Raw genomic sequence first — 24,684 nt, forward strand, 5'->3', positions numbered from 1 at the left:
GGAATGCAAGATGTTTTATGCTGAGCAAATGAACAAGCACATCATAGTAGTGCTGTGACTGATGCAGCACATTATGTGAAACTAAATCTCAGAAAAATTAATAGGCTGGCACAAAGAAAAATCAAAACGTACAGTAACTAAAATGGTGAGACAAAGCACATGCAGGTAGTGCAGCAGTAACACCCTGATTACTTTAAAGCGTCCCTAAACTATGAAGGGTAGCATTTCAAAATGGTGAATTCACTTGCCTCAAAGGAAGTGAAATTAACTGTGCCTGTCAGCTGTTTTGTTTATTGTTTAATGGGCAAGCTTCATGGTCTATAAACAATTATTTATGCCAGCACGTATGTAATAGGCTATATCACATTACAATGCAAAAAAAAAGAATATGGTGCTTTCAAGCAGAAATTGATTCCATTTCCAGTTCACACCAGATTTGGGAGCTCTCTCACTTCCAGCTGTTTTACTCAGAGAGAATCGGCTCTGCCGTCACACCCCATTGACACTGACACAGATCACCATATTTGTCACAGCACTGTAATTTCACAAAACTTCACTGGGATGTTGAAGCTTAAAACAATGCAGGAGAATCTGTGTCAACGTAACGACAGTTGTTGAAAAAATAGACATAAAAATAGATACTGAAGAACTGCTTTTCTGTAGCACTGCATCTGTATTTGGATTGCTACGCATTTGAAGTAATAAATAAGCATAGCTCTAATACATTAAAAATACTCACTCTGCTTTCTCATCTCACTTAATTTCTAAGTAACGCTCAGCTAAAATGGCTATTCTGAGGCAAGTCAGAAAAGTCACTTTGCAAGGTTTAAAATACCTCCAAAAACCAAAGTTTCAAATAGAGGTAAGCCTTACAGTTCAGACGTTGCCTCTTTCCATAAGAATGTTTTTCAAAAGGCTTTACAAGACTGAAATTTAAAGCAAGTTAACAAAATGTATTTTATAACTTCATGCAAAAATCTGACTTCTACTGATGAGTATACGTGTACTAGGTGAAAACAAGCAAGCTTAAATGCTAGCACTGCACACATACTGACTTGATTTACCATGAAAGACTGTCATCATTTCTGAGAACGCTGACGCTGCAGGCAGCTGGACAAAACAGACAAGTTGCACTTACCTGCAGCCCTCTCCTCCGCAGAATACTGGAGTCATCCATATCCCCGCGGCGCTGCCTCCCTTGCTGCTGGCCAGTTTTGCTCCCTAACTGTTAGAGAAGTCCATTATTTTCAAACTTTTTCTCCCCTCTCCGCCCCTCCTCCATCCACTCTCTAAAAATAGGACGCGGTCTTTCGCTCCCCTGTCATGAAGAACCACAGCCAGGGTCTCTGCCTGTTTGTCTGTCAGTTTGCCTGCCCCTTTTGTGACAGATTTAGCAGGTCGCATTGGAAAAAAATCTGTTTGACTTCCCTAAGTCTTTCCAAGGTTGGATGTCTCTTTCCCTTCATACACACAACTGTCCAGAAATGTATAATAATCCACAGCTCCACATAAGGCCGAAGAGTGGAATTTAATTCAGATCCCCCACACGCTTATTTCTGCTTTCTTTCCATGTACTTCAGCTACATAAAGGATTCGCAAACTGCAACAGCTGCCTTCAGTTACCGATCATAATAAGCTCACAAAATCCAGGTCACATTTCATTAAAAAAAAGCCTGAAAAACCTGCACACTCACACAGCTATAAAAATTCATTCTGTGGACAGAGAGGGAACAGAGCTATTTAAAATTAGAAAAAAATCACAATGAAACAATATTAAATTTAGTTTTCCCAACTCTGAATTCCTCTGCTCCTTTGTATGACAAAGCCCATGTCAGAGATACCATCGCACCCTCTTTTGTTTCTGCTATCTCTGAGGTATGCTGCTCTCCTTCTCACACGCAGCAGGCACGGCGCATTCTTGAGCTTCTTGCTGAGATCTTGCCTCTCTTAGGTGCTGAGGGGTCAGGAACACATGTTGCAAGTTCTGAACATGTAAGAATTCATTCATCTATTCATCACTGACAGAGCTGTCTCAAGAAACCCTTCCCTCTTCGTCATCCATGGCGGAAAGGCAAAAAAAAAAAAAAAAAAAGGAAAAGCAGCCCTCAGCTGAGAATTCTGCAGCCTGCCCTGCAGTTTCTGTTTGCCTGTACCTTCAACTCCAGCAAGGTCAAAAGAGACTTTCTCCCTTGCTGTACATTATCTACATTCGCGTATTAAAATAGGAGCTGTGTTGAAAAAGAAAAGGTGTTAAGAGCTGCAGCTATTGCAAACAGCCCTGGAATAAACAAAAACCTAGATGCATTCATCCCAATCGCTGAGCATCTCATGGAATCTTTGTGCTATCCCTGTCCTTCCTCTGGCAGAGAGGGAAAAAAGGAAATGCTGCAAATATCGCCAAGCGCCGCAATGACCTACAATTTCTTAGCGGAAAGCTAAAGCAACAGATTTCATCACCAGATAAAAGCTTCAGAAGAGCCTATTTATAGCTTCTGAATATAAATACTGTATTTAAAAGCATCCCAACTTCAGCCTCTGCAGGATTTCAGCAGGCACACGCAAGAAACCAAACTTCACCAAGAGCTGTGTTTACGAGGGGCTTTCAGCAAACGCACCAACAATGCGCCCGGAGCGGCGGCTGCCGAGCACGGCTCGATGAGACACTGCTGCTCCCACAGTTGTGACAGCTGCAAACCAAAAACGTCTCCATAAAAGCACACAGGTTGCTGGTGCTTAACGGAGTAGATATTTACATGGAAATCTTTAGCTGATCTTCACGCTAAGTGACCGAGTCACATGAGCTAAACGCATCATTGTAAAGTCAGCTGAAAGCAGATACAACTCAATCCCATTCACCAGGCTTTCTCTGATCCTCTGCAGAGCCGGTGTGGTCTTTTATTGTGAGCAGCTAATAAATCCTCATCTCGCCGATACCTCCTTCCATCTGCCGATTTAAACAGGCGAATGCTGAATGAGGTCTGCGGAGCCTTTGTGAGCTCCCCAGCAGGGCAGGCAGGCACGCAGGGCTGAGCGGGAGCTCATTTGCATGGAGTATACTGTACGGGATAAAAAGCTGTGCTGCAAACAACTCGTGAGCCACTTGCTTTTAAAGGCACAGCATCTGCTTTTGCAAATCCAAGTGGGAAGCGTGGTGCCAGACACAGAGCTCCGCATGCGAACTTGAGAATGTGGCATCAGGAGGAACAGCAGCGGGAAAATGCAGCTCAAGCCCCGAAGAAAAGAGGCTGAAACCCAAGGTGATCGGATTTCTCGACTCTGATATTTGTGAGGGATTTCAGTGTTACTTCCTGCATTTTGCCATCAAATAAGCTTCTTCAGAAAACTAATCCTACGACCATCACTGCACTTTGCAGAAATCAGCATCAAATAGATTCTGTTTTCACATAAAATCCCACAGAAATATTTTGGCACGCGCGGTCACATACATTACATGCATTTTGCTGTTTACGTTTGTCTGTAATAAATTTTATGAGTATTTATGGTAGGCCATTAGATTAGCTGGATCATTGATTTTCCTTCTTGTCTGAGGCCACCTGCACTAAAGAAAATATACTGGGAGGGGAAATCAAGCAATCTGAACAATTACACGATACCTTTCACATGGTATTTTCTTCCCAAACCAGCCATTAAATCAAACACCGTAAGGCTGATAACACAATAGTGTATATTTATAGTTCCTTTATATACATATAACTATATCTAATATAAATAGGTTCCACTTCTTTCTACAATAAAATTGGAAACATTCTGATTAGCACATAAATATCTAATCCTTCCTGGATTATTTACCTTAATACTCAGGCATTGCCAATTCTCAGAATGTCTTCACAAGTGACTGATAATTGATTGAGGCTGGCACGGGTCTCAAAATACCATGAGAATCATCTGTTCTCTTCCAAGTTTCAGGCTTTCTTGAGGAGAATGCTTTCAAGTTGGCTGCCTGCCACACTTACCAGCTCCTGCGGCAGGGATCCCAATCAGAACTGCTGTGAAGAAGCAGGCATGGTTTCTCCTTCAGCTTCTTCTCCCCTTCCTTTCCTCAGAGCAAACAATTCTGATTGTAAATGGCAGACCAAAAACCTCCAGAAAAAAATCTTCAGTGTGGTGACTACCTTTTGCTTCCCTCCTTTTTAACTATTGACAGTCACCCATTCTCCCCTCTTCTTCCTTCCACAAAAGGAAGAAAACCCACAAAAGCCATCAGGAAAGAGGGTGGGAGAGGAGATTCGGTGCCATCCTTTGACAATCATTTGAACATATTAAGAGATCTGCAGATGAGTTTCCAATCAAAGATGAAAATATACCTGCAGAAAAGATTTCACTAAGATAAGTATTACTAAAGGATATTAAAGAAACCGAAGTACATAAAAAAGAACTTTATCATTTATATAAGAAGTCATACAACAAATTTCTCCAACAGTTTCCAGATGCTGGCACAATTTATGAAGTGTCCAATATCATATCTGCTTATCAGAAGAGAGGACTCACGTAATCTTCCAACCCTTTAAGAATTAAAGTATCTACTTAGCATTCAACCTCACTCAAGGGAAAAATAAAATATATTAGCCTCCCTCTTTTTGGCAGTCTTTCTGAAGTTACTGGTGAATAATCTTTGACAAGCTCCTAACTCAATGCTTCCTTCCTCTATTGCACTAACTGAAATATGGGGAAGATTTTGCACCAAGGAGAGAAGATGAGGAGTGAGGGCAGTGAAGTACCAGGATCACTTGGACATCATTAACCAATTCCAGAGCTGATCCTCCTCACTTCCCACTGAAATCTTAAGTAGGGCACAACTGAAAAAAGACAACAAAAAGTCAATGTAGGACAATTTACATTCTTTGAGAAACTACAAGCCAGATGTACTTGAGTTCCCCTGTTGTGCATCAGGAAGGAAAGGTAGAGCTGTGCCAAAGGCTTAATTCTCAGCACTTTTTCAACTAATGAAGAAAAAAAAAGTGCCAAAAAAAAGAAAACCAACATACACACAATTATTTTCTACCACAGTCTGAAATGGACATCATGTGACTTTCTGTATAAGCAGAAAATAAGTTTTTTTCCAGTGACCTTCTGTACAGAGCCCCAGATAAATACTGCTTGGCTGCAGCATTCTCTGAAAAAAGCCATTCGTTCCTGACTCAAAGACATCAAAAAATGGAAAGAGCCTTGACCTTCCAGCAAACGTGTTCCTGTAATGGCCAGCTTGATGAGTAGGCAAGGACAGCTTATCAACTTTCCAATACCAGGTGAATTAAATGAAGCCATCAGCCCTTTCCAAACAAACAAAAGGAAGTAATGCTTCACACAACAGCCACATTGTAGCATTTCTTGCCATAAAAAGCACAAAAAGTTCAGCAGCGGGGCTAAAAGCCTTCCGACAAATTCATTGAAGAATCCGCCAAGAACTCTCAAAACAGAAAAATATGCTGAAGATAGAAAGCCACAAACAGCTACAAGGATTCTGGGAAAGGATTCTGCCTTAGCAGCTGATTGCAGGCGTCTGTCGGAGACAAGTTAACGCGCTAACCCAGTGTAACTGTTCCAGGCCAGAGAAGCTGTGGGCGCCCCAGCCCTGGAGGCATTCAAGGCCAGGTTGGACGGCGCCCTGGGCAGCCTGGTCTGGTGGGTGGCAGCCCTGCCCATGGAAAGGGGGTTGGACCTGCATGATTTGTAAGGTGCCCTCCAATCTGAGCCATTCCATGATTCTACATTCTTATTCACATGGAAGGTGTGTAAGTGGTATCTAGTGAGAACTGCACCTAAATGACAAACCCCACAAAGGAACCAGGAGTAGCAGAAAAGGGGTGAATTGAAAAATAGTTCTGAAATGGGGGTGATAGCTATGACAACTCACATAAGCATTGAACAGATCTTCATCTTACAGAACGATCTGAAAGTTTAGAACAGTTCCAATAACTGTGTCTGAAGATGACCAAAGTTTTCCCTCTGATAACTGCAGTATAATCAAAGAAACTGTTCTTTCAGTTTATTCTATAGCCCAAGGGTTTTTGAATAGCAGTGAAAGACAACTAAAGACATACCAATTTCACATGAAAGTAATGACCACAGGAAGACGCTATGAAGTCGTTCTGATGTACAATGAATCTTACAACAACTGAGAAGCTGTGGAGCTATTAACCTATTACTCACATTTTCTAATCACCAAAGAAACTACAAAGGAGGGAGATAATTAACAGAGGAATCTGTATCTACTATATTAGCCTGTGTATATACACGTGCACTTCCAAGCTTCTATACAGATCTACACAACGCATTTTAGTAGCATCCACTCAATACTTGCGGAAAATGTTTCACCCAGCTTATTAAGAACTAAAATACGAAGAGCAATTTGTTTTGTTGTGACTTTGTTGCCCTTTCAGGTCACTGCATCCTGCTATCTTCTGAGGCCTGTACCACTGTATCAGAAAGGAAACCTGCAACTACTACAAAAGCAAAACCAGTCAATGCTCTCTTGGCAATCAGATCATCACGCTGTGCACCAAAGCTTCACGTACTTCCTAGTTTAAATGAATTCAACAGCTGCACACCTTGAACTCGTAACTCCCAAGATCTAAAACCAGTGACAATTGACAGCTCACCCAGGTGACACATTCAGCCACTCGTGATATTCAATATTTGCTGCAGAAATCCTCTCAATACAGCTTGGACCCTGTAACCTGGAGATGTGTGGAGGAAGTCAACAGCACACAGGATGATCCAATGAAGAAGAACCATCCATTCATGGATCACTTGCCACACAAAGAACAAAACCAGATCACAATAAGCATAGACTTTTGGTTATCTATACAATGCTTTTTATTGTAGGCTTTTATCATAAAGAAAACTTTGGAAGAACAATTCCCCAACCTGGCACATTCAGATTAAAAATACACATTTTTCATGATTCAAAACTCTTCTTTTTCCTCAGTAAAAACTAAAAACAACCAGACACCAAGTAGTGGCAATCCTTAAAGACATAACATTTCCTCACACCACACACTGCCTGCTGTGAAAGATCACTTTCCAGAAGATTATCAGCTGTCAATTTCAATGGAATCTTTCCCTTAAATCTTTGGCGATGTCTGTCTGTGCAACCAAAATGAGCCAAAGGTTTGACTGCCAATATGAAGCTTAAATATTCTGGGGTTTTTATTTATTTCTTTTGATCAAGCTATGTTTATCTGGAGATTTATAAACGTATCCCTTTGAGACAAACTGACAGGCTACCAAAACAAGGAAGGTTGATGAGGTAACTTTAAAAAAAAAAAAAAGAAACTTGGCAGTCAACCAAAGGAAACTCGCCTGACAGCTTGTCTGAATTGCTCCTGGATTTCCTGCCTATTTACAAGAGGCAATTTGAGAAACTAAGACCTTTGGAGCAAAGCCCTGCATTAACAATGAATGGTAATAGGAAATCATTCTGAACCACAATAAACTCCGTTATGAGGCTTGGTTATAGGAAGAAGAAATGAAGGAAAAAACCCGCCTAAAATCCCCAAGGTTTACACCATCATCACGCTTTTGCATGATTTCAGATCCTTCGGCTTGGACTCCTGTGCAGAACTGCCCCCTCCCCCACTCGATCCACCACGGAAGGCAGCACCACTCATCTGCCATACAAATGTAAATTTGCTGTCGACAAGGGTGGAGGAAACGGTTCACTCAGCTACAGACCAACTGCTCTCATCCCGTACCATAGACCGTATATGCAGAAGAGTCACAAGCTTCCAGACAGAAGATCCTTGGCTGAAGCCCCCTGGAAAACTAACATCTCTGGAAAGGAATCTTCAACTAAACTTTAATATTTACATAAGATGTTATACTCACTATGTAAGCATTCTCGTTCTGGAGTTAAACTGGCATTAGAACAAAATGGAAACTAGCTGCTCTGATGTTACATTTCAAATACAGTTCCTATTTTAAAATGAAACATTTCACGATTGGTGGAGAAGTTATCACTGCAAATTTGAGCGTTAGGAAATGGAATTCCTGTTCAGTGAGTGCTCCAATGACACAGCCAACATCAGGGCTCCTTTACTAGATTCTATCACAGCCCTCATGCTTTACAGATACATACTTTACATACTTTAACATCACCGATGAATACCTTTAATGAGGATGTGAAAGAACCAAAGCTCAAGGACCCAACACCAATTCTTGTCCCATTTTGCCAGTAAAAGCTATTCACGTTTACTGAAAAGTTCATAGAAACAACAAAACTGGAAGTTTCAAGAATCTCATAGAAAAGACACTGTGAAGCCAGACACAGAAACTGGTTCCACAAAAGCTACAAAATACGGATGGATTGCCCATCAAATGCAAGGCATATGAAAGCAACCTCTTTCCATAAAAGCAGCAGGTAAAAGCAGTATGAAATGTCTGGATTTCATATTAAACAGAAAAATACGTCAATCACAGTTCCTGCAAATTATAATTACGTTTTACTACAAATTCAATTCATGCACACAGTCATTTCCATGCCGTTATAACACTGCCATGTCCAGCAACAACCACTGGATAAGAACAGATGTGCTTGGTTACGTATTTACAGCACGTGCCGTTTAGAGAGTTCAGACCTGTGGCCAAATTACTCAGACAACACTGAGCTTCAAAGCTGAAATCTTTCTGGGGAAGAAAAAAAAAAAAAGAAAATAAATCAAAGCTCCCCAGTATGAAGTTAAAATACAATATTCATTTATCATTTGAATTGTCATCTTGGCTTTTGTCTCAAGAACTGACAGGAAATATCAATGTGTTAATTGAAACAAGCACTATGCAATCCCCAGGACATCTTTAGCACATGTTTCCTTATAAGAACTGAAGAGCTTTCTTGAATTTTTCAACTAGAACCTAAGGTTTCCATTTTCAAGCTAAAAATGCAAACAAAAATGTTGCACATTTACACAAATATGTATTTTCTCAGCAGTATCTTCCCACTAGACAATATTGTATCTGTTTTATGATCCCAAAAAAGAAAGTGGAAGCATGGCAACAGTTGCATAAAAGCACTGAAAAAACCTTTAAAGCTGTATTTCTCTTCACAATTCAAGAGGCTAGAAAATAAATCGAATTAGAAACCTAGCTCCATGATGGAACATTCTTAAAGATGAAGGAGAATGAGCTAGTGGATGTAACAAGGCAAAGCTCAATACTCAAAGCTATCATAATTTAAAATTAGACATAATTATCCTTAACAAAACCAGGCACTGTGGAAAGGGGCTTTGGAACAGCTGCTCCTCTTCAATTTAAATGCTCATTTGTTTTACATTGACCTAGAAATCAGTATCCTCCTAACCAAAAGCCAATTAGATAACAGTCTCTCTTTCAAGCTTGTAGAATACTTTCTTTTTTTTTTTCTTTTTTTAATGTCTTAAGTCCTGAAAAGCAAAGAAATCAAATGCAGATGATGCCAAAAGCGTGCTTTGCACTCACAGCCAAATCTGAGGGTTGCTCTTCTCCCTGCTTTCTGGATTTACAGCCCAGGGAAGCCCCTTGTCAATTCCATGCACCAACCTTTCAGTGCAGCTCAGGGTGGGGCAACCACAGAACGCTGCAAAAAAAGGCACATGGAAAGATCTTCCATTTGCTGCATCAGCTTTCCGGCATTCCCTCTACCAAACTGTGGGCAAGCATTACAAGAAGTGTTTACAAAGCTGTCCTTCCAACACCACCCAAAGTCAGGTCACTAACATCAATGTTTTTAGAGACAGAAGGATATAAAATTCTTTCAACACTTCAATACTTACGAGTTGCTTCTCAGGCAGCAGAATTAAGAACACCAGGTTTCCTGCAGGCTCCATTTTGCTTTTTGTTACCTTGCTTCCTCCCATGCCCCTTCAGATGCAAGGTCAGCTCTCCGACTTCACCTGCACGCTCTGGGCCAGCACATCCCCAGCTGACCGCAGGGCCACGCGCTCTGTGACATTTGTGTCAGCCAGCGCTGTCAAACCACAACAAGCAGATCCACAAAACTCAGAGAGAATGCACGGACGTGGCTCCCACTCTGCTCCAATTCTTATGAAATTGCAATCGCAATTATTTTTGACATTACTTCCCCTCCTTAAGCCTGGATAAAAAAGGCCAGCGGCTTGCAAGTTACCAGGAAAGAAAGAACAATTGCTTAAACTTTGGTTTCCACTGCTCAACGTTTCTTGCAGCCGTGACCCCGCGCACTGCTGGCTTCAGGGAAATTTGTAAGCAATGCCAAAGCGTGCCATGTTCACCCACAGAGCTGTTCTGGCTCTAACGAGACAAAACGATGGTGAGAGACAGTTTGATTACAACCAAATACAAAGCCATAACACTGCCTGGTCTTCTGAGTCTTGGCATCATCACTAGAGGAAATTCTTTCTGTGAAAGTGGAGTCTTTTATATACATCAACAAAAGCAGCTTCTCAGAAAGCTGGTAACATACTGAGTCTGACAGGATACAGGACAAAGTTATGATAGAAAAAAAAATAAATTAAAAAACAGAATTCAATTCTACCAAAACATTAGGTCTTCACAGAGGAAAACAGGCCATCACCAATGGCAATCCACAGTGATATGCCGAAAAATCATCTGCTAAGGCAAAAGGCTTAATATTGAAAGGAATCTTCTGGAGTTGCCAACATCGCCAAGTAAAAAAACACCATATTGGCAGAATGATCTCATATCAAATGCAAATCTTCACAGACACGTGGAATCGAGGGAGACACTTTCCAAAAGAGGCAATGAAGCTGAAGAAGCCTCGTTCTCTTAAGGTTTCCATCTGAAGCCAATGAAGTATAACACAACTGAACAGAAGCTAAGATGGAAGGATGCAACAACAACAGCATGGTTCTAAATAAACCACAAAGCTCTCTGACATCAGCATCAGTCTATTGTAGAAGTCTGCTCTGTTTTGTGCCACCTGGAGAAGCCTCACTCCTGAATTCCCCACACTAGCAGCCCACTTTCCTTCTTAGTACCACCTGTAACGCTCCTGCAACAAGCAGCACAAGGGAAATGTCTAAAAAAAGCCCATTCCTGCCCTGCCAAGCAAGAGTTAAGCAGAAAGCAGATTATCCAGGAGGTTTCAGCAAAGCCCATACGATGTCAACCCCAGGCAAAATAATTATTTTAATCCCGTATCAACATTTCCAATTAAAGCACAAAAGTAGAAGTAACACCAGTTGTTGAGGTTGTTATGGAAAATAAGGTTCCAAATAAATCACTGCAATTTCTGAGAAGAGTTCTTAGGTGCTTTTGGATGGTGTGTGTGTGTGTTAAAATACTGCCTCTGCTGATGCTAACTCCATTAAAACAAAAATCTCTGTGAAACAGCAAAACTGTCTGATTAAGAACCAGTCATTCCATTGGATTTTAAAAAGTAGCTGTCAGAAGATGAATCACTACTGAATAGGACCATTTTGTGTCAAGAGAACAGTCATGCATATGAGATTATTCAGCATTTTAACTGATGACCTAGAAATAAATATAAAACCACTGATGACAAACTTACTGTAAGAGCAAAATATAAACTGTGAGATCAGCACTGTCAGGGCTATGTGAATGACTGTAAGGCTGCTCTATTCACATTTTGTTTACCACAACCCAGTGGTTACACTGCTAAGAACTGGGAGTCAGGCAACTGCAGCACAAAGAGAACAGCCACACGGCCGATTCCACAGATCTCTTCTGGATCTCCTTTTCTGCTTTTTGAAATACCAGTACTGCCTTTGCCAGTTTTCGGTTCTTGTCTACTGAAATCATGTTAAACAATAGGTTACACAGCACAATTAGTAGTTCACATTTCACTCCTGAATTGTTTTTAAAGCTGTGTCAACCTCCTTTATCCTGTTTGTAACCACGTTCCCTTTAACCATTCTTAACTCTCATTTGCAGGTGGGAAGGAGGAACTCAGCATTTCTGTGTCTCTAACAGGAGATCCTTAACTAGGTTCCCTGGGGGCTATAGAGATGCAGGTCTCTGCTGAAGTTCCTTGCTCCCAACAATGCTTTTTCATCCTAAACCAGGTTGCTTACTCAAATTTGAATGAAACCTCAGTGTGGTCTTTTTTTGTGTGTGTTTTTAATTTGCTTATAAGCTCTTCCTGCATATATTTTAGCTGCTACTAAAAGCTGGCTTTTTGACTTACATTTTGAGCTAGAACTGAGCACAGCTAAGACCGAAAGCAATGTTGCCAGTGTCTCAAAGTCTACGTATAAGTAACTGAAAACTGCCACTAATTTCATTCTACAGAGGCTGAGCTTCCTCAACACACTGCAGTCAGCATCACTTCCCCTGGTCCCCAGTGGGTAACACAGACCCCAGGTTACTGCTACTTAATTGGATCCAGCTGAGGTCAGAGGGCTCCCTGAACATGCAGCAGCACTCAGCCACAATCCCAACATGCTTAGTCTTCCTCACATATTTTTTTTCTTTCTGAAGACAAAATGCCAGAACACAAGAACTAGCTGTAAACGAGACAGCCAGAATTAGGTCAGAATTCAAGCATTTTATATGATTAAAGTCATTATCTGAAAAACATAGCAAACAAATTAGTTGTACCTGTGGTTGGTGGATAATATTATACACTTCTCACTACGTTGGACAGAGGGATTCAGCAGAAAATACCAGCTTCTAACAAAAAGGGTGAGTTCAATTATGCAGCTTGGATGAAATGGAGTTTAATAGAACTTCATCCATTTTAGTTAGCACAAAATGGAGTTTAACCAACCTTTCACTGCATGCTCCAGAATGTGAAATTGCAACCACCTACTTTTAAACCTCAGGAACCTGCTAGGGAAGTTTCCTGATGTGCAAAGAAAAGCAAAGCTAAAAAAATTACTTAAGGTTGCCTACAGCCATTCTCAGATGGAGATTCCATATAACACAAGCAAAGCCTGACATACAAGTCTCGTCGATAGTAGGACTAATAGGAAATCAGATAGCAGATAGAAGGGTGCGCATCATTAATGCAGTGGTTAATTAAAGAAGACAGGCACCACAAAACTTCACTACAAGTTGTAGTAATTTTAAGAGAAAGCCAGGAACAAGAGCAGTTTCACTTTTAGGTAAGACCGACCAGAGGAACTCAGCAGCCAGAACAATTACAGAAATCCAGAACCTCATTGTGGAGCTGATTTTAATGCCCAAATACCCTTCCAATTAAGTAGGTTTTAATCTATTCTTGACACTTTATGGGGGTACACAGATCTGTCTGACAATAACCCCCATGGAACAAGATCCTTCAATCTTCTCAGTGCCTCATGTACACAAAGTTCTGCTGCCATTTTCTTTTTAAAACTAACCCAAATGTAACTGGTTTCCAGGCAACCTTTAGCACAAAAGAAGAGAAACATTCTATTACATTTGCTAGATTGGAATGAAGCTGGTGTTTAAATGACCAATGCTTTGCTTGTAAATGTTACCTGATATTTCTACACATTTACATCAGCCATGAGATCTGATTTTCCTCCTATTCTATGGCGTAAGTCAAACATTTCTCAGTCTGCAACAACTTCAGCACAGTATGTAAACTGCATCAAGAAAATAAATATGTCAGCAGACAAATCATCGACTAGAAAATAAGATGTCATTGGAAAGTACATCATTTTAAACAGCTTTCTGTTCAAACAGGATTGATGCTGATGCCTAATCAATATAATCTGACAATGCTGGCATGGTACTTTTCCTCTCCGTTCAGATGCACCTGAACTGATACACACTCATATAAACTGCTTCTTTTAAGAACATTCAGTTTATTTTGCTGAACTTCTTTATTTCATTAGCCTGCTTTGTTCTAATTAGATACATCACTTCTAAAGGAAATCTTAGATATGTTTTCAACTCAGAACACTATTTTTACTTGATTTTGAAAGCCACATTTTTTGAGTGAATTAAAACAACAAAATTGCCCTAAAACAACCAGTTATGTAATTTTATATTGCAAACTGTCATTTGAGCAGAATCAAAGAGCTTATGGGTCAAAAGCTCATGATTCAGAACACTGTTCATTTACAGCGAGGAGATACTACAGAAACAGACATTGCATGAGACCCAGTTACTGTGGGATAAAAAAAGCCAGATGCAAATTTTAAGCAAAAACTGTGACACAAGATGCAACACTATAGCTTTTACCTGAACATTTCCAGATTAGTTGATGACAGCACAAAGAAGCTAGAGTGAAAAAGCACTAAGGAGGTCACAGCAGAAGCAAACTGGTGCACAAAGCACTTTGAATTCACAGCTCTTCTAGTTACTCTTGCATGGAGAGAATGGATTTTCACTGTGGGCAGTTTTGTTTCTGCTCTCTGGAGACAGGGGAAGGAACGGGAAAAACAAAACCAAGAGCTTTTAGAAGAACACAGTAGGAGCACGAGAACCAAAGGACCTCAGCACAGGCAGGAGGCCTACACGGGATCTAGCTCACACCACACACACACAGTATGCAGAGCTGCAAACTGGCAGCCAAGGCCGACAGCGCTGATGAAATGAGAGCAGAACGCCTGACCTTTGTCTTCAACCTTTGGATTCTCGACACAACACTAAACACACCATACACTTTCCTTGGCAACGCTCCTCACGTAAATTAGTTCTATTATCAATATTTGGAAGAGCCAAGATGCAAATTGTCCAGAAGCACCTCCACAGTTAGCTATCTGTAGCAAACAGGTAATGATGCCTCTTCTAAAAGGCAATGTGGAACCTTTGGTGTGTGCTACAACCAGATCTGTGCAAACAAATCCTCCAGCACTGCTCTTTGTTACAGGGACCCAAATACCTCTACTTTTGAGCTGAACCCACCTTAGGCTTGAAGTTGCACATTTTATTTAAAATCCAAGGCAGAGAATTTTAATTTCAAGCTTCACACAATGATTTATTTTCATGGACAAATTGTGCAACTCTGCAACAAGAGTTCATCATCTGACTACTTTTTACTGCTGCTGTACTACATTAGCACATTAAAATAATGAAGTTCAAACATTCATATCTTCAACTGGGGCTCTGTGGCTTCAAGCAGCTGAAGAACAAATGCTGCCATTAACCCAGACCTTACCCCTCCAACGGGCACCAACTATATTAACAATGTTACTCAATCACGAGGTCATTGTGAGAACCAGCGAGTCTCAGCGGATTCCATTACAAAGCAAAATTGGGGGATTTTAATAGGATATTATTTAAGATACAAAATTAAAATCTCTCATTAAGTTATCTCCACAGCTCACTTAATTTACTGGGCTCAAGAATTTTTTAAAGGTTATTTTAGGTTAATTACATTTTACATTCCTTTATGACAGATCTGGAACTCAGTACTTTTTCAACCCTCTGTTATAAACATTTTCCCCTTGCCAGTAACTTAAAGTAACTTAAAGTAACTCTGGCACACACTGTTGCATACCAGCAATACCGTCTCAACACGACACCATTTTACATTCATGATGTACACAGAATCTCTTTTCATTTTTACCCCCAATGGAAACTTGGTCTCTGCAATAAATAACAAAAGCAAGAAGCACCTCTATCAGTCATTCCACATTATTTGCTGGTCAGGCAGCTCAGGTAGACTGCTTTGTTTCAGACACAGCGTCAGCCAGCAAAGGGAAGAGCTACAGGTCCTGCCTTCAAATCAAGCTTGCTAGCGTGACAGCTTTCTGCCTGCATGCACATCTTCTCACACAGAAGGACTTTGCAGCTCCCACCTTTGAAGAGTTGAGGCCCACAGAAATGCCCGGATTGGCAACAGCAGTAGAAGACCTGAAAAAGACCAAGGTGTTTCCTGCTTTCAACGACTGATTCCTGAATCTAAGCAATAACTGTAACAGAATCAGAAATGAGTGATGCAGGTACACTACATAGAAAGCCCTGTCTGTTTGAGTTCTCCAAGCATTATTAACCTGAGCTTCATAGGAAGTCTGTGAGCTACAATTTATTCCCAGTGTTACTGACGACCAAATGATTTAAGCTCCCTGTATCCTAGGTTATCAAAGGTCAGGTATCAGAACAGTTGCGTAAGTCTCAGACTTTGGTGCTCTGCTTCAGTTGCAAGGCCAAACCAACCTCTGCCAAGAGACATCACCTCTTCCCCTCCAGTAATTACCAGGCAGACAGGGCTGCAGATCAACTCTTGGGCAAGATTCTGAGCTACAGCTGGGCAGAGGTGAGGCAGAGAAACAACCACACTCCATGCTCCTCAGAGCAGTCAGATGAGCCCTCACTGTGCTTCTGGAGCTGGAACTGTTTGCTTGGGACAGCACTGCACGCCCTGGAGAAACTAAAATAAGACACTGGAGCAAAACACGCTGAACAAAAAAGTGGCAGCCAAACACAGCAGATTATGCTCCTTTTTACAGCATTTCCAAAGCTTTTTTTTTTTTTTTTTTTTTTTAAGTCAAGGACTGAGGGGGTTTTTATCAACATCTTCAAGCTCAAAACCATTTGCACTACTGGAACGAAGCACTTTGAAACTCAGACAACCAAACTATTCCATGCCTGAAGACAGACCCCTCCTATCCCCTACCACACCCTAGGAAACAGTTACCAGATAGAAAAGGTAGTTATATTAAAACACTAAATGCAGACAGCTCGCTCACACTCTTTCCATAGCAATATCTACTTCAAACAAACAAACAAACAAACAAAAATCACCAAAATACATGAAGCTACTTCAGAATATTTTAAATTTAAGAAGAGATTCTTGCTGCTTGCACTGCTATGTTCTTGCGTAAAGGTCAGAAAGAATCACGTAACACTTCTGGAACAAGGCACCATTCCAGTGACAAGTATATTCAAAATGGTCTGAATTACTCCCTGTATTTTGTCTCAAGCCCCCCAGAGCACTGCAAACAACAAAGCTCCTTTTCCACACACGCTACAGCAGTTTCTCACTTCACACCTACAATAGCGCTGCTGTCAGGAGCGGAACTGGCTGCGTGTGCCAAAACTCAATTCAACATATTCATAGACAAAAAGTAACACACAGCATCTGAAGATAATGAGAACTGCAATCATTCAAACTGACAGTCCAGTGCCTAGCAATTATCACAAGGCAAGTTTTATGAATTCATAGTTTCCTATGATGCCAAGCCTCAGGTTACACAGAAGAGCGTTCCAATTTTTCTTTCGAGTATGAAGATCTCCTTTGAGCCACTGAGTTCACTCCAAAATGAAATTCACTTAACGGAAAGGAGTAAAAAATAAAAAAAGCTGACCTGAAAAGACTGAAGTTTGTTCACAGCGAGATGTGTGCACTGTACATTAAGTATAACTGTGGTTCAGAATTTATCGCAATCATTTGCTGTTTTTTACTCAGATGCACATGAATTCTTTAGAATGACATTTACTGGTGAAAAACCTATCAGGATTATCAGTTCTGAATGCCACTGTGAAGCACACATTCCTGAATTGGTCATGAAAATATGCAGAATTATAGCAGATACGCGCTTTAGTTTTCCCACCAGGGCTGCCTTAAAGCTGTGACAAAGATAAATCTCCACAAGCATTCTAAGCGCTGCCCAGTGCTCTGAATTCTTAAGTATGTTCAAAAAAGCTCTTCTGCAATTTGCTCGTAGTATTGTCTGCTCCTCTGCAAAGTCCTCACTCTTCACTGCTCTGCACTGTCAGATTCAAGTTTCTTGTCCTCACTTTGAGTCTTACCATTCAGTTCATCACAATAGGATCAAACCCCTCCCTAGCTGGAACTTCCTCCCCACTTCTCCCTCAAATCCAGTTCCTTCAAACCAAGAAACAAGCTTAGACATTGCTTTAGTTCCTCAAGCAACACTTACCTTCTACCTCACCTCCTCACAGCCACATCTGCCAACGTTAACAAAACTTACCCTCTCTCAATTACTCATCAGAGACTTCATAGTGTAAGCAAATGCAAATTTTTCATTAGTATCCATAAACTTAGTCTCAACATGACCTTAATTTGGAAACCCACTTACTTCCAATCTCACATTTTTACATTTTCCCCCTCAACTATTATTTTAAAATGCAATTTCCATGAATTCACAAAGTAAAAAAAATATCCATGCATTCATATAACCATGGGTTTCTGCTATCTTCCACTTTGTCAACAATATAAAACTTAAATCCCACTTCTGCAATCAAGTGTTGAAAGTTCTTTACTCCTTAGATCAAGTATGAAGTCTTCATGAGCTGTAAACCTGAATGAGCATTTTTCATTCACAAGTTTCTCAAATGTGTTCTGCAAGAATTTTCTTTTGAAACAGTATAAAAAGATGGAACTTCACGTCACATTGCACTTTGCCAGGATTTATCAGTTGCTAGCCTTTATAGTGATATTGCACCAACAGGAGCTACAGTACACTGGAAAACAGCTACTGCACTTCTTTAGATAACAGTGATGTCATTTTGTGCTGAAAAATGCAGCTCACCGTGATGAGATGGAACCTCCAGCACTTCAGCACCACCTAGCAGTTCACACGCCAAAACACAGCCTGGCAATGCAGATTCTGACCCAAAAAATACACAAAAAACAATGGCTTACGTAATTACAAAATAAAAACATCATATCTTGTTCTTACCTGTCCCAACCACCAATTTTCTGGTAACAGAAAAACAACACTGCAAGCCATGGTATTTTGAAATACAAAACTAATTCATACTCCAGCCAAAAAATATATATACAGAAAAGCCAGATTACTAGCAAGAAGTTACTGCTGAACACAATCCCATGAACAACATTGCAGTGCTTCAGTATCACCAACACTTACCAGCATCTCTAAGAACATTTTAGCAACAGTTTCTTAAATCTTGGGGTTTAATTTCTTTTATTTGCCTCATGCCCACCAGCAGATGGCAGAACAGGACTAAAAAAACCTCACGAGGCTTTATAGATATTAACAATTGGTTTCAGTCTTAAAATGAATTTAATGGGAATTATTTAAAACACCTTAAAGGAGTCAAAAAAAAAAAAAAAATCTAGAAAATCAACATTGAAAATCAACATTCTCTCCTCCATCTACTGGGCTTTCCTCATCTTGGACATCAACGTTAAGATGCCATGGGGCGAAGTCCCAGTTACCTCATTGCCAGCAGAACTCCTCACTGCCCTGAGGACCACTTGGCCCCTTCCACTGAGTACTGCCAAAGCCACCAGGCTTTCAGTAAGTGAGCCTTCAGAACAGACACAGCTGAGCGGGGAGCATCACAGGCTCAGTGTAATTCAACACAGGAAGTTCTCTGGTGTAACATCAAGTCCTTGCATGTGAGACTTTCTGTCCTCCAGATTCAAAATCCGAGAGGCTTTTATTTTGATAAATTACTCCTTAAGGAACAAAACGGGGGAAGGCAAAACGACACACTGCAACAGCATGGAAAACACAACTGCATCATTTTGTTGATCAGTTTCCCTGTTCAAGGGGCACAGGAAACTTCAGTTGTGTGCAGGGAGCAGTTTAGAAAACCACAGTTTGTCAGAGGAGGAGAAAAAGGCCCAACATTTTTCAGGGAGGTATCACATTTTCCAATGACAGGCTTCTCTCAAGTGTTTTCTCATCACCACAGTTGGCAAAAGTAACACGTGTGGTTTCTTATTCTTGGAACATCTCTAATTTTTCCAAGCACCAGACTGTGAGCAATGCATGAAAGACGTCCCTTCCAACTTGGGATATTCTGTGATTCTATGACTGTAATTCATGGTAGCACACTATCAGATTCCTTTACAAGTGCTTGAGCTGCTCTCTAATAAGATGTTGGTAGGCAAGGGTGCAGAAACCACACGTCAGAAAAGCCTTTCTCATCACAACTGTCAATATCTATTTGACATTAGTGTGGTGCATCAGCTGAGCAGCACATCCAGAGGTGACACACTGCAGCAGGTTGCCCAAGGAGGCTGTGGATGCCCCATCCTGGAGGCATTCAAGGCCAGGCTGGATGTGGCGCTGGGCAGCCTGGCCTGGTGGCTGGTGACCCTGCCTAAGGCAGGGGGTTGAAACCAGATGATCGTTGTGGTCCTTTTCAACCCAGGCCATTCTACAATTCCATGATCTTCAACATATAAAGGAAAGGAAACCCACCCTTTGTCCATCCACACACACATACACACCCCAACTCTGGAATATTAATACCTTACGGCATTGAAATAAACTGCTTTTGGCAAAAGCCATTCATTGAGTTTTGTCAAAGTAAGTGTTTGCAATAAAGACCCTCCCAATCTGTCCTCACAGCACTGTCCTCTCAAACTTTATCCTTTCTGAAATTAGTAGATCTTGATGCTTTTTATGCTTTTCTTCATAAGGGAATGCATCCTTATTTCCAATGATTCTCTGTCAACCTAAGCACAGACCAAGTTCTAACTCCTTTCAAGGCACAATGTCTTCAAGCCAGAATTTCAGACAAATGAATCCCCAAACTATTTTCCACATTATCTGTTTCATATATACACACTTTATACACATTTTCCAACCCATCACCATTCTTCTGTTTGGTTTTTACTGCATCTGGGTCTTGAGAGCAGACAATGCCCAAGCATTCTCTCCCTCCCTCCGTTTACTTCCTTGGATATCTCAGGGATTTAAAAGTCTTAAATATGGAATAAAAATCACAGGATGTTCCCCACCAAATGTCATTCTACTACAATGAGAGCCATCTGTCTTATAGTAGTGACGAGCTTTGAAGGTCATCCTCCAAAATCCTCACCCACATTACTTACAAGGCACAGAGGTACGTTCATCATCTGTCACTCCACAGCACCAATGCTCAGCATTCAGTCTCTGCAGGCTTCCTTCAATCAAGAATCAACTATGCTATGCAGACACATTGATCCAGACCATCACACATGCAAAGAGCTGAAAGATTCTAACAATAAGTTGTGCTTACAAAATTTAGCACGTTAAAATGCGATTTCCAGTTCTTGAGCTGTTGCTAATAAGTAATCCAGCTACCACTCTTGTTTCTGAAGTTGCAAACTATTTCCATAGCTACTATCTTTAATTCATTGTTTCCACTTTGCAAATACTTTAAACTTGAAGAAAATGCAATTGAAACACAGCAAACAATGTGTAGGATTATTAGTGCTTGGAAGAAAAAACAAAAAATGCAACTGCGTGCCAGCAAAGCCATTTAGCAAAGGAAAACTGCTATCTACAGGGCTGTGAAGTGGGGACGCAACGCACGCAGCTTTGAGCACTGTGCATTCCCAGTACCACACTCCCAGTTTCTCCCTAGCATCCATCTATTGTATTAGTAACAAATAATAAGAGAATTAAATGCTCCAACAATCAGGGCTGGCACATTAAAATGACACTCTGCATTACTGAACCTATTCATCTCCTAATAGAGCTATTCTTCTAAGAAGATTAATTATACTGGCAAGAAACCTTTTGCTGTTCTAATTTGTGAAACATACTTCAATACCACAAGCATATTAAAAGAGCTGCAAACATACAAGCAGCACCAAAATCCCAGGACTCGCTGCATTTAATTAGGAGTTCATCTTATGATCAGCTCTTTATTCATTGCTTCAGAAGCCCATTCCATACAAAAAAAATTCAAGGCTTAATTAACTACAACTGTAATTAACATACAGCCCACCATAAAGTATACAGAACTAGGAAAATGGCTGCAGACTTCAGTTCCTAGCAGTAACACAGAGGGACAAACACTGGATTTATAGCTGAATTTATCTGCTTTCATTAGATAGATTATTATTATTATTATTATTATTTTAAAATAAATCATGGACACTGTGTATCATATCAGAGCATTTGATGGACAGCACAAACTCTGCCATGGTGAACTGAGAATACAACTTACTAATATGCAGCATTCAATGCAAACACATCTGCAGCTCACTGAATTGTGCAGAGCTGTTAAATAACAACATACTACTCCAAATTATACAAATGAGAACAGAGCTTTGTTTTAAAGCACAGCTATTTTCATTAACTTGAGCTATAAAGCTTCAAGGCATTTGCCTACCACTAGAGAACAAGTCTGTGCTTTAATGCGTTGTTTTTTTCATCCTTAAGTCCTCATCAGAGAAATACTTCGATGTTCATGTGAGAATTTGTATTTTCTATTCGTACAGTGCAATAGGGACCACTGCTAAGAACAGATATTTGAGGCAGACTGATAGAACAGTACCTACTGACAGGCACCAAACTAAAACGTAATGCAACTAAATCAAATCAGCACAGTAGCTCATCTAAAAAAGCTAAGTGCTGATATGTCACTGTAAAATCAAAATTAGTTTTAAGCAACACAAATGCATGGCTTTTTTAATTGTAAAGATTTAAGTTTCTTTTCAAACCCACGGTGGTACCAAACTGCCTAGGATTCCCCCCAGAAGTTTGAGGGGTCACAGTCTTAGGGCTAAATATGAGGGACACCCTTTTACTTAAGGAATCATTGCTCCTCAACAGTCTTACAGAATAAGAGATGTTTACCAAATTACTTACACAGCCCTAGAAGGCAGTGCAACTGACAGACCATTCCTTCATTTCAGTAACACTTGTTAAACAGACAAGGCATGGAAATTCAACAGAAAAAGCTTCTAGCTTTGCTTTACATTTACTGTTTATCAACACCTCATGTTACATATATGACTGCTCACAAGAAGCTGACAGATGTCTTTTCCTACTCCTGTGCTTTTCTTCTCACACTTCAGAATATAAAATAATTAGAGGAAATAAGGAACATCTGAAAACAAAAGTTACGTTGCTTTTGGTTTGCAGCGAAATCATGACTACAACCAGTTGAATTTCCTTCCCACACAGAATGCTCTGCTCTTAGAGAATGCTAATTGAACAGACGTAGCTTTCTTCAGCATTCTTCATTTCTACCAAATGCCTTTGACAGAAACCATGCAGCAAAGCAGATGTCAGCTCCAGATCTCCCATTCCATGGACAGTTATCCCTTGCAGCTTCAGCCCCCTAGCTGCTCTCCAGGGAAATAAATCAAGGCAGCTACTCAGAAAGCTGTTTCCCAATTAAAGCTGTTTTAAACGGTCAGGTTCTCATGCTCCCATCTCTCTTTCAGGAATCAGACAGCGTAAGAAGCATCAAGGAGATTCCCCACAAAGAAGTTATTCTTCACACATACATTTTTTCCCTTTCCAACTTTTTGTCAAAAAAAAAAAAAAAAAGGTGAATACACTCTCTCTCTAATTCACCTCCAACCTAAAAAAGCGTACGTAACGTGAATGAGACAGTCAGAGACAGTCATTCATAAAGAGAGGGAGGTAAACAAACCAAAGCACAGGATCACACTACTTTTGATTTACAACACAAAATCATCAAGTCTACGCAGCCTTACTCACCAGACCAGCAGTAAGTGAGGGAGCAGACTGTCCCAGAGACTGGTTTCTCATGCGGACCAGGTTAGAGGTGTCTCCAGGCGGCTGCCAGATCGTCTGTCCCACTCCACTGTGGACACTATTCGATAAGGGAAGCAGCTGCTTTCCTTTAGAAACAAAAGCAAAATACCATCAACTTGCTCTCAAAAAAATTTCCAATTCCACGATACAATGCAGAAAGCAAATACTGCATGTGGAAAACAATCACTAAATAGAAAATGGATTCAAAGTTTCAATAAGCTAGAACTCGTAAAACAACGTTACCTGTGAGCTCATTACCTCTGCTAGTATTTTTTTTTAATAGTTTACTTTCATTGTTAGGCAATGGGCAAATTCAAAACCTTTTAGAAACAGACTTCTATCTTTTATGCCTTTCTATACTTCATGCAGCGTAAAAAGGAAACATCATTTGCTGCCAGTTCAACATTTTGTTGCCCTATAGAGAGAACGCTCACACTGCAAAGTCCTTTAAATGCAACTTTAAAAAAATCTGAAGACAATATATTCATAATTTAAAATATTACCTCTCCTAGATAACCTAGCAACCAGACAACCCTGCTTTCCCCACCACTGCAACATTCAGCAGCAGATTTCACTCAGCTGTGAACAGAAATCAGTGTATATTTAATCACTGTTTCATTCTGGATCAGGGATCAATATTTTCTAACAGAAAATTCATCTGTCAGCAGCATCACATCATCCCAAAAGCAAAACATTCTGTCACTTTCCCAAGCTTCCTTTACATCTGATTAACAGGAGATGCTTATCTCCCATGCTGTGCACACAGCAGAAGAGCAGCTCCTATCTCAAGAGGCTCACATCATTGCACCTTGCTGCAGGAAGTACAGGAATCAATTAAAAGGATCTGCTCAGTGTATTTTCTCTAGTCAATATAACTCTGTTTTTAAAAGCAACAAACAGTAAATTTCCAGAAGAAGAAAGAAGCAAAGTCAAAGTCCTGACTGCACCAAGCCTGAAGTGTCCTCTTACATGCAGTGTTACTCACAATAGGAAGACAGAGACTAGTGGTTAAAACACAAGTGAAAAAGTATTTAAATTGGGTTTCCATTCTTAGCTTCCAAATGACTTCCTCTGTAACTCTGGTCAGTCAGACTCTGCTTCAGTTTTACCATCTGCAAAATTTTCCTTAAAATTGAGATTGGCAGACTAAATTAATGTCTATAATCATCTATAGAGATGAAACGTGGGCTGTTGATGGTACACTACCTTAGCCATCATCTCCCACACTGAAACAGCGCATGACATTTTAGAGGCACTTATTCATACAGAGGAAAAAGACAGACTGATTCCCTGCCCCCTCCCTCCCAGGCCCGGTGAACAGGGCTGCATCTGACAGATGATCACATGCTCAGGTTCT

General features: G+C 40.5%; 1 protein-coding gene across 11 annotated transcripts in view; it reads right to left on the reverse strand.

Annotated features, from left to right (window-relative positions):
* Window positions 1-24,684, reverse strand: part of MAST2 (microtubule associated serine/threonine kinase 2) — a 163,811-nt gene that overhangs the window by 122,435 nt on the left and 16,692 nt on the right. For 5 of the 11 annotated variants that reach the window (XM_052667031.1, XM_052667029.1, XM_052667030.1 and 2 more), the window contains exons 3-4: window positions 23,271-23,413; window positions 1,139-1,225 (exon numbers count right to left, since the gene is read on the reverse strand). In XM_052667031.1, the coding sequence (XP_052522991.1) occupies window positions 1,139-1,225; window positions 23,271-23,413 (230 nt within the window). Of the gene's footprint in view, window positions 1-1,138; window positions 1,226-1,849; window positions 3,029-15,686; window positions 15,742-15,839; window positions 15,890-23,270; window positions 23,414-24,684 lie in introns of those variants that run through there. The other 6 variants (XM_052667032.1, XM_052667036.1, XM_052667035.1 and 3 more) reach the window with 3 other exon arrangements.

The sequence above is a fragment of the Tympanuchus pallidicinctus genome, unplaced genomic scaffold (assembly GCF_026119805.1).
Source record: "Tympanuchus pallidicinctus isolate F22 unplaced genomic scaffold, pur_lepc_1.0 scaffold7, whole genome shotgun sequence".
Lineage (NCBI taxonomy): Eukaryota > Metazoa > Chordata > Aves > Galliformes > Phasianidae > Tympanuchus > Tympanuchus pallidicinctus.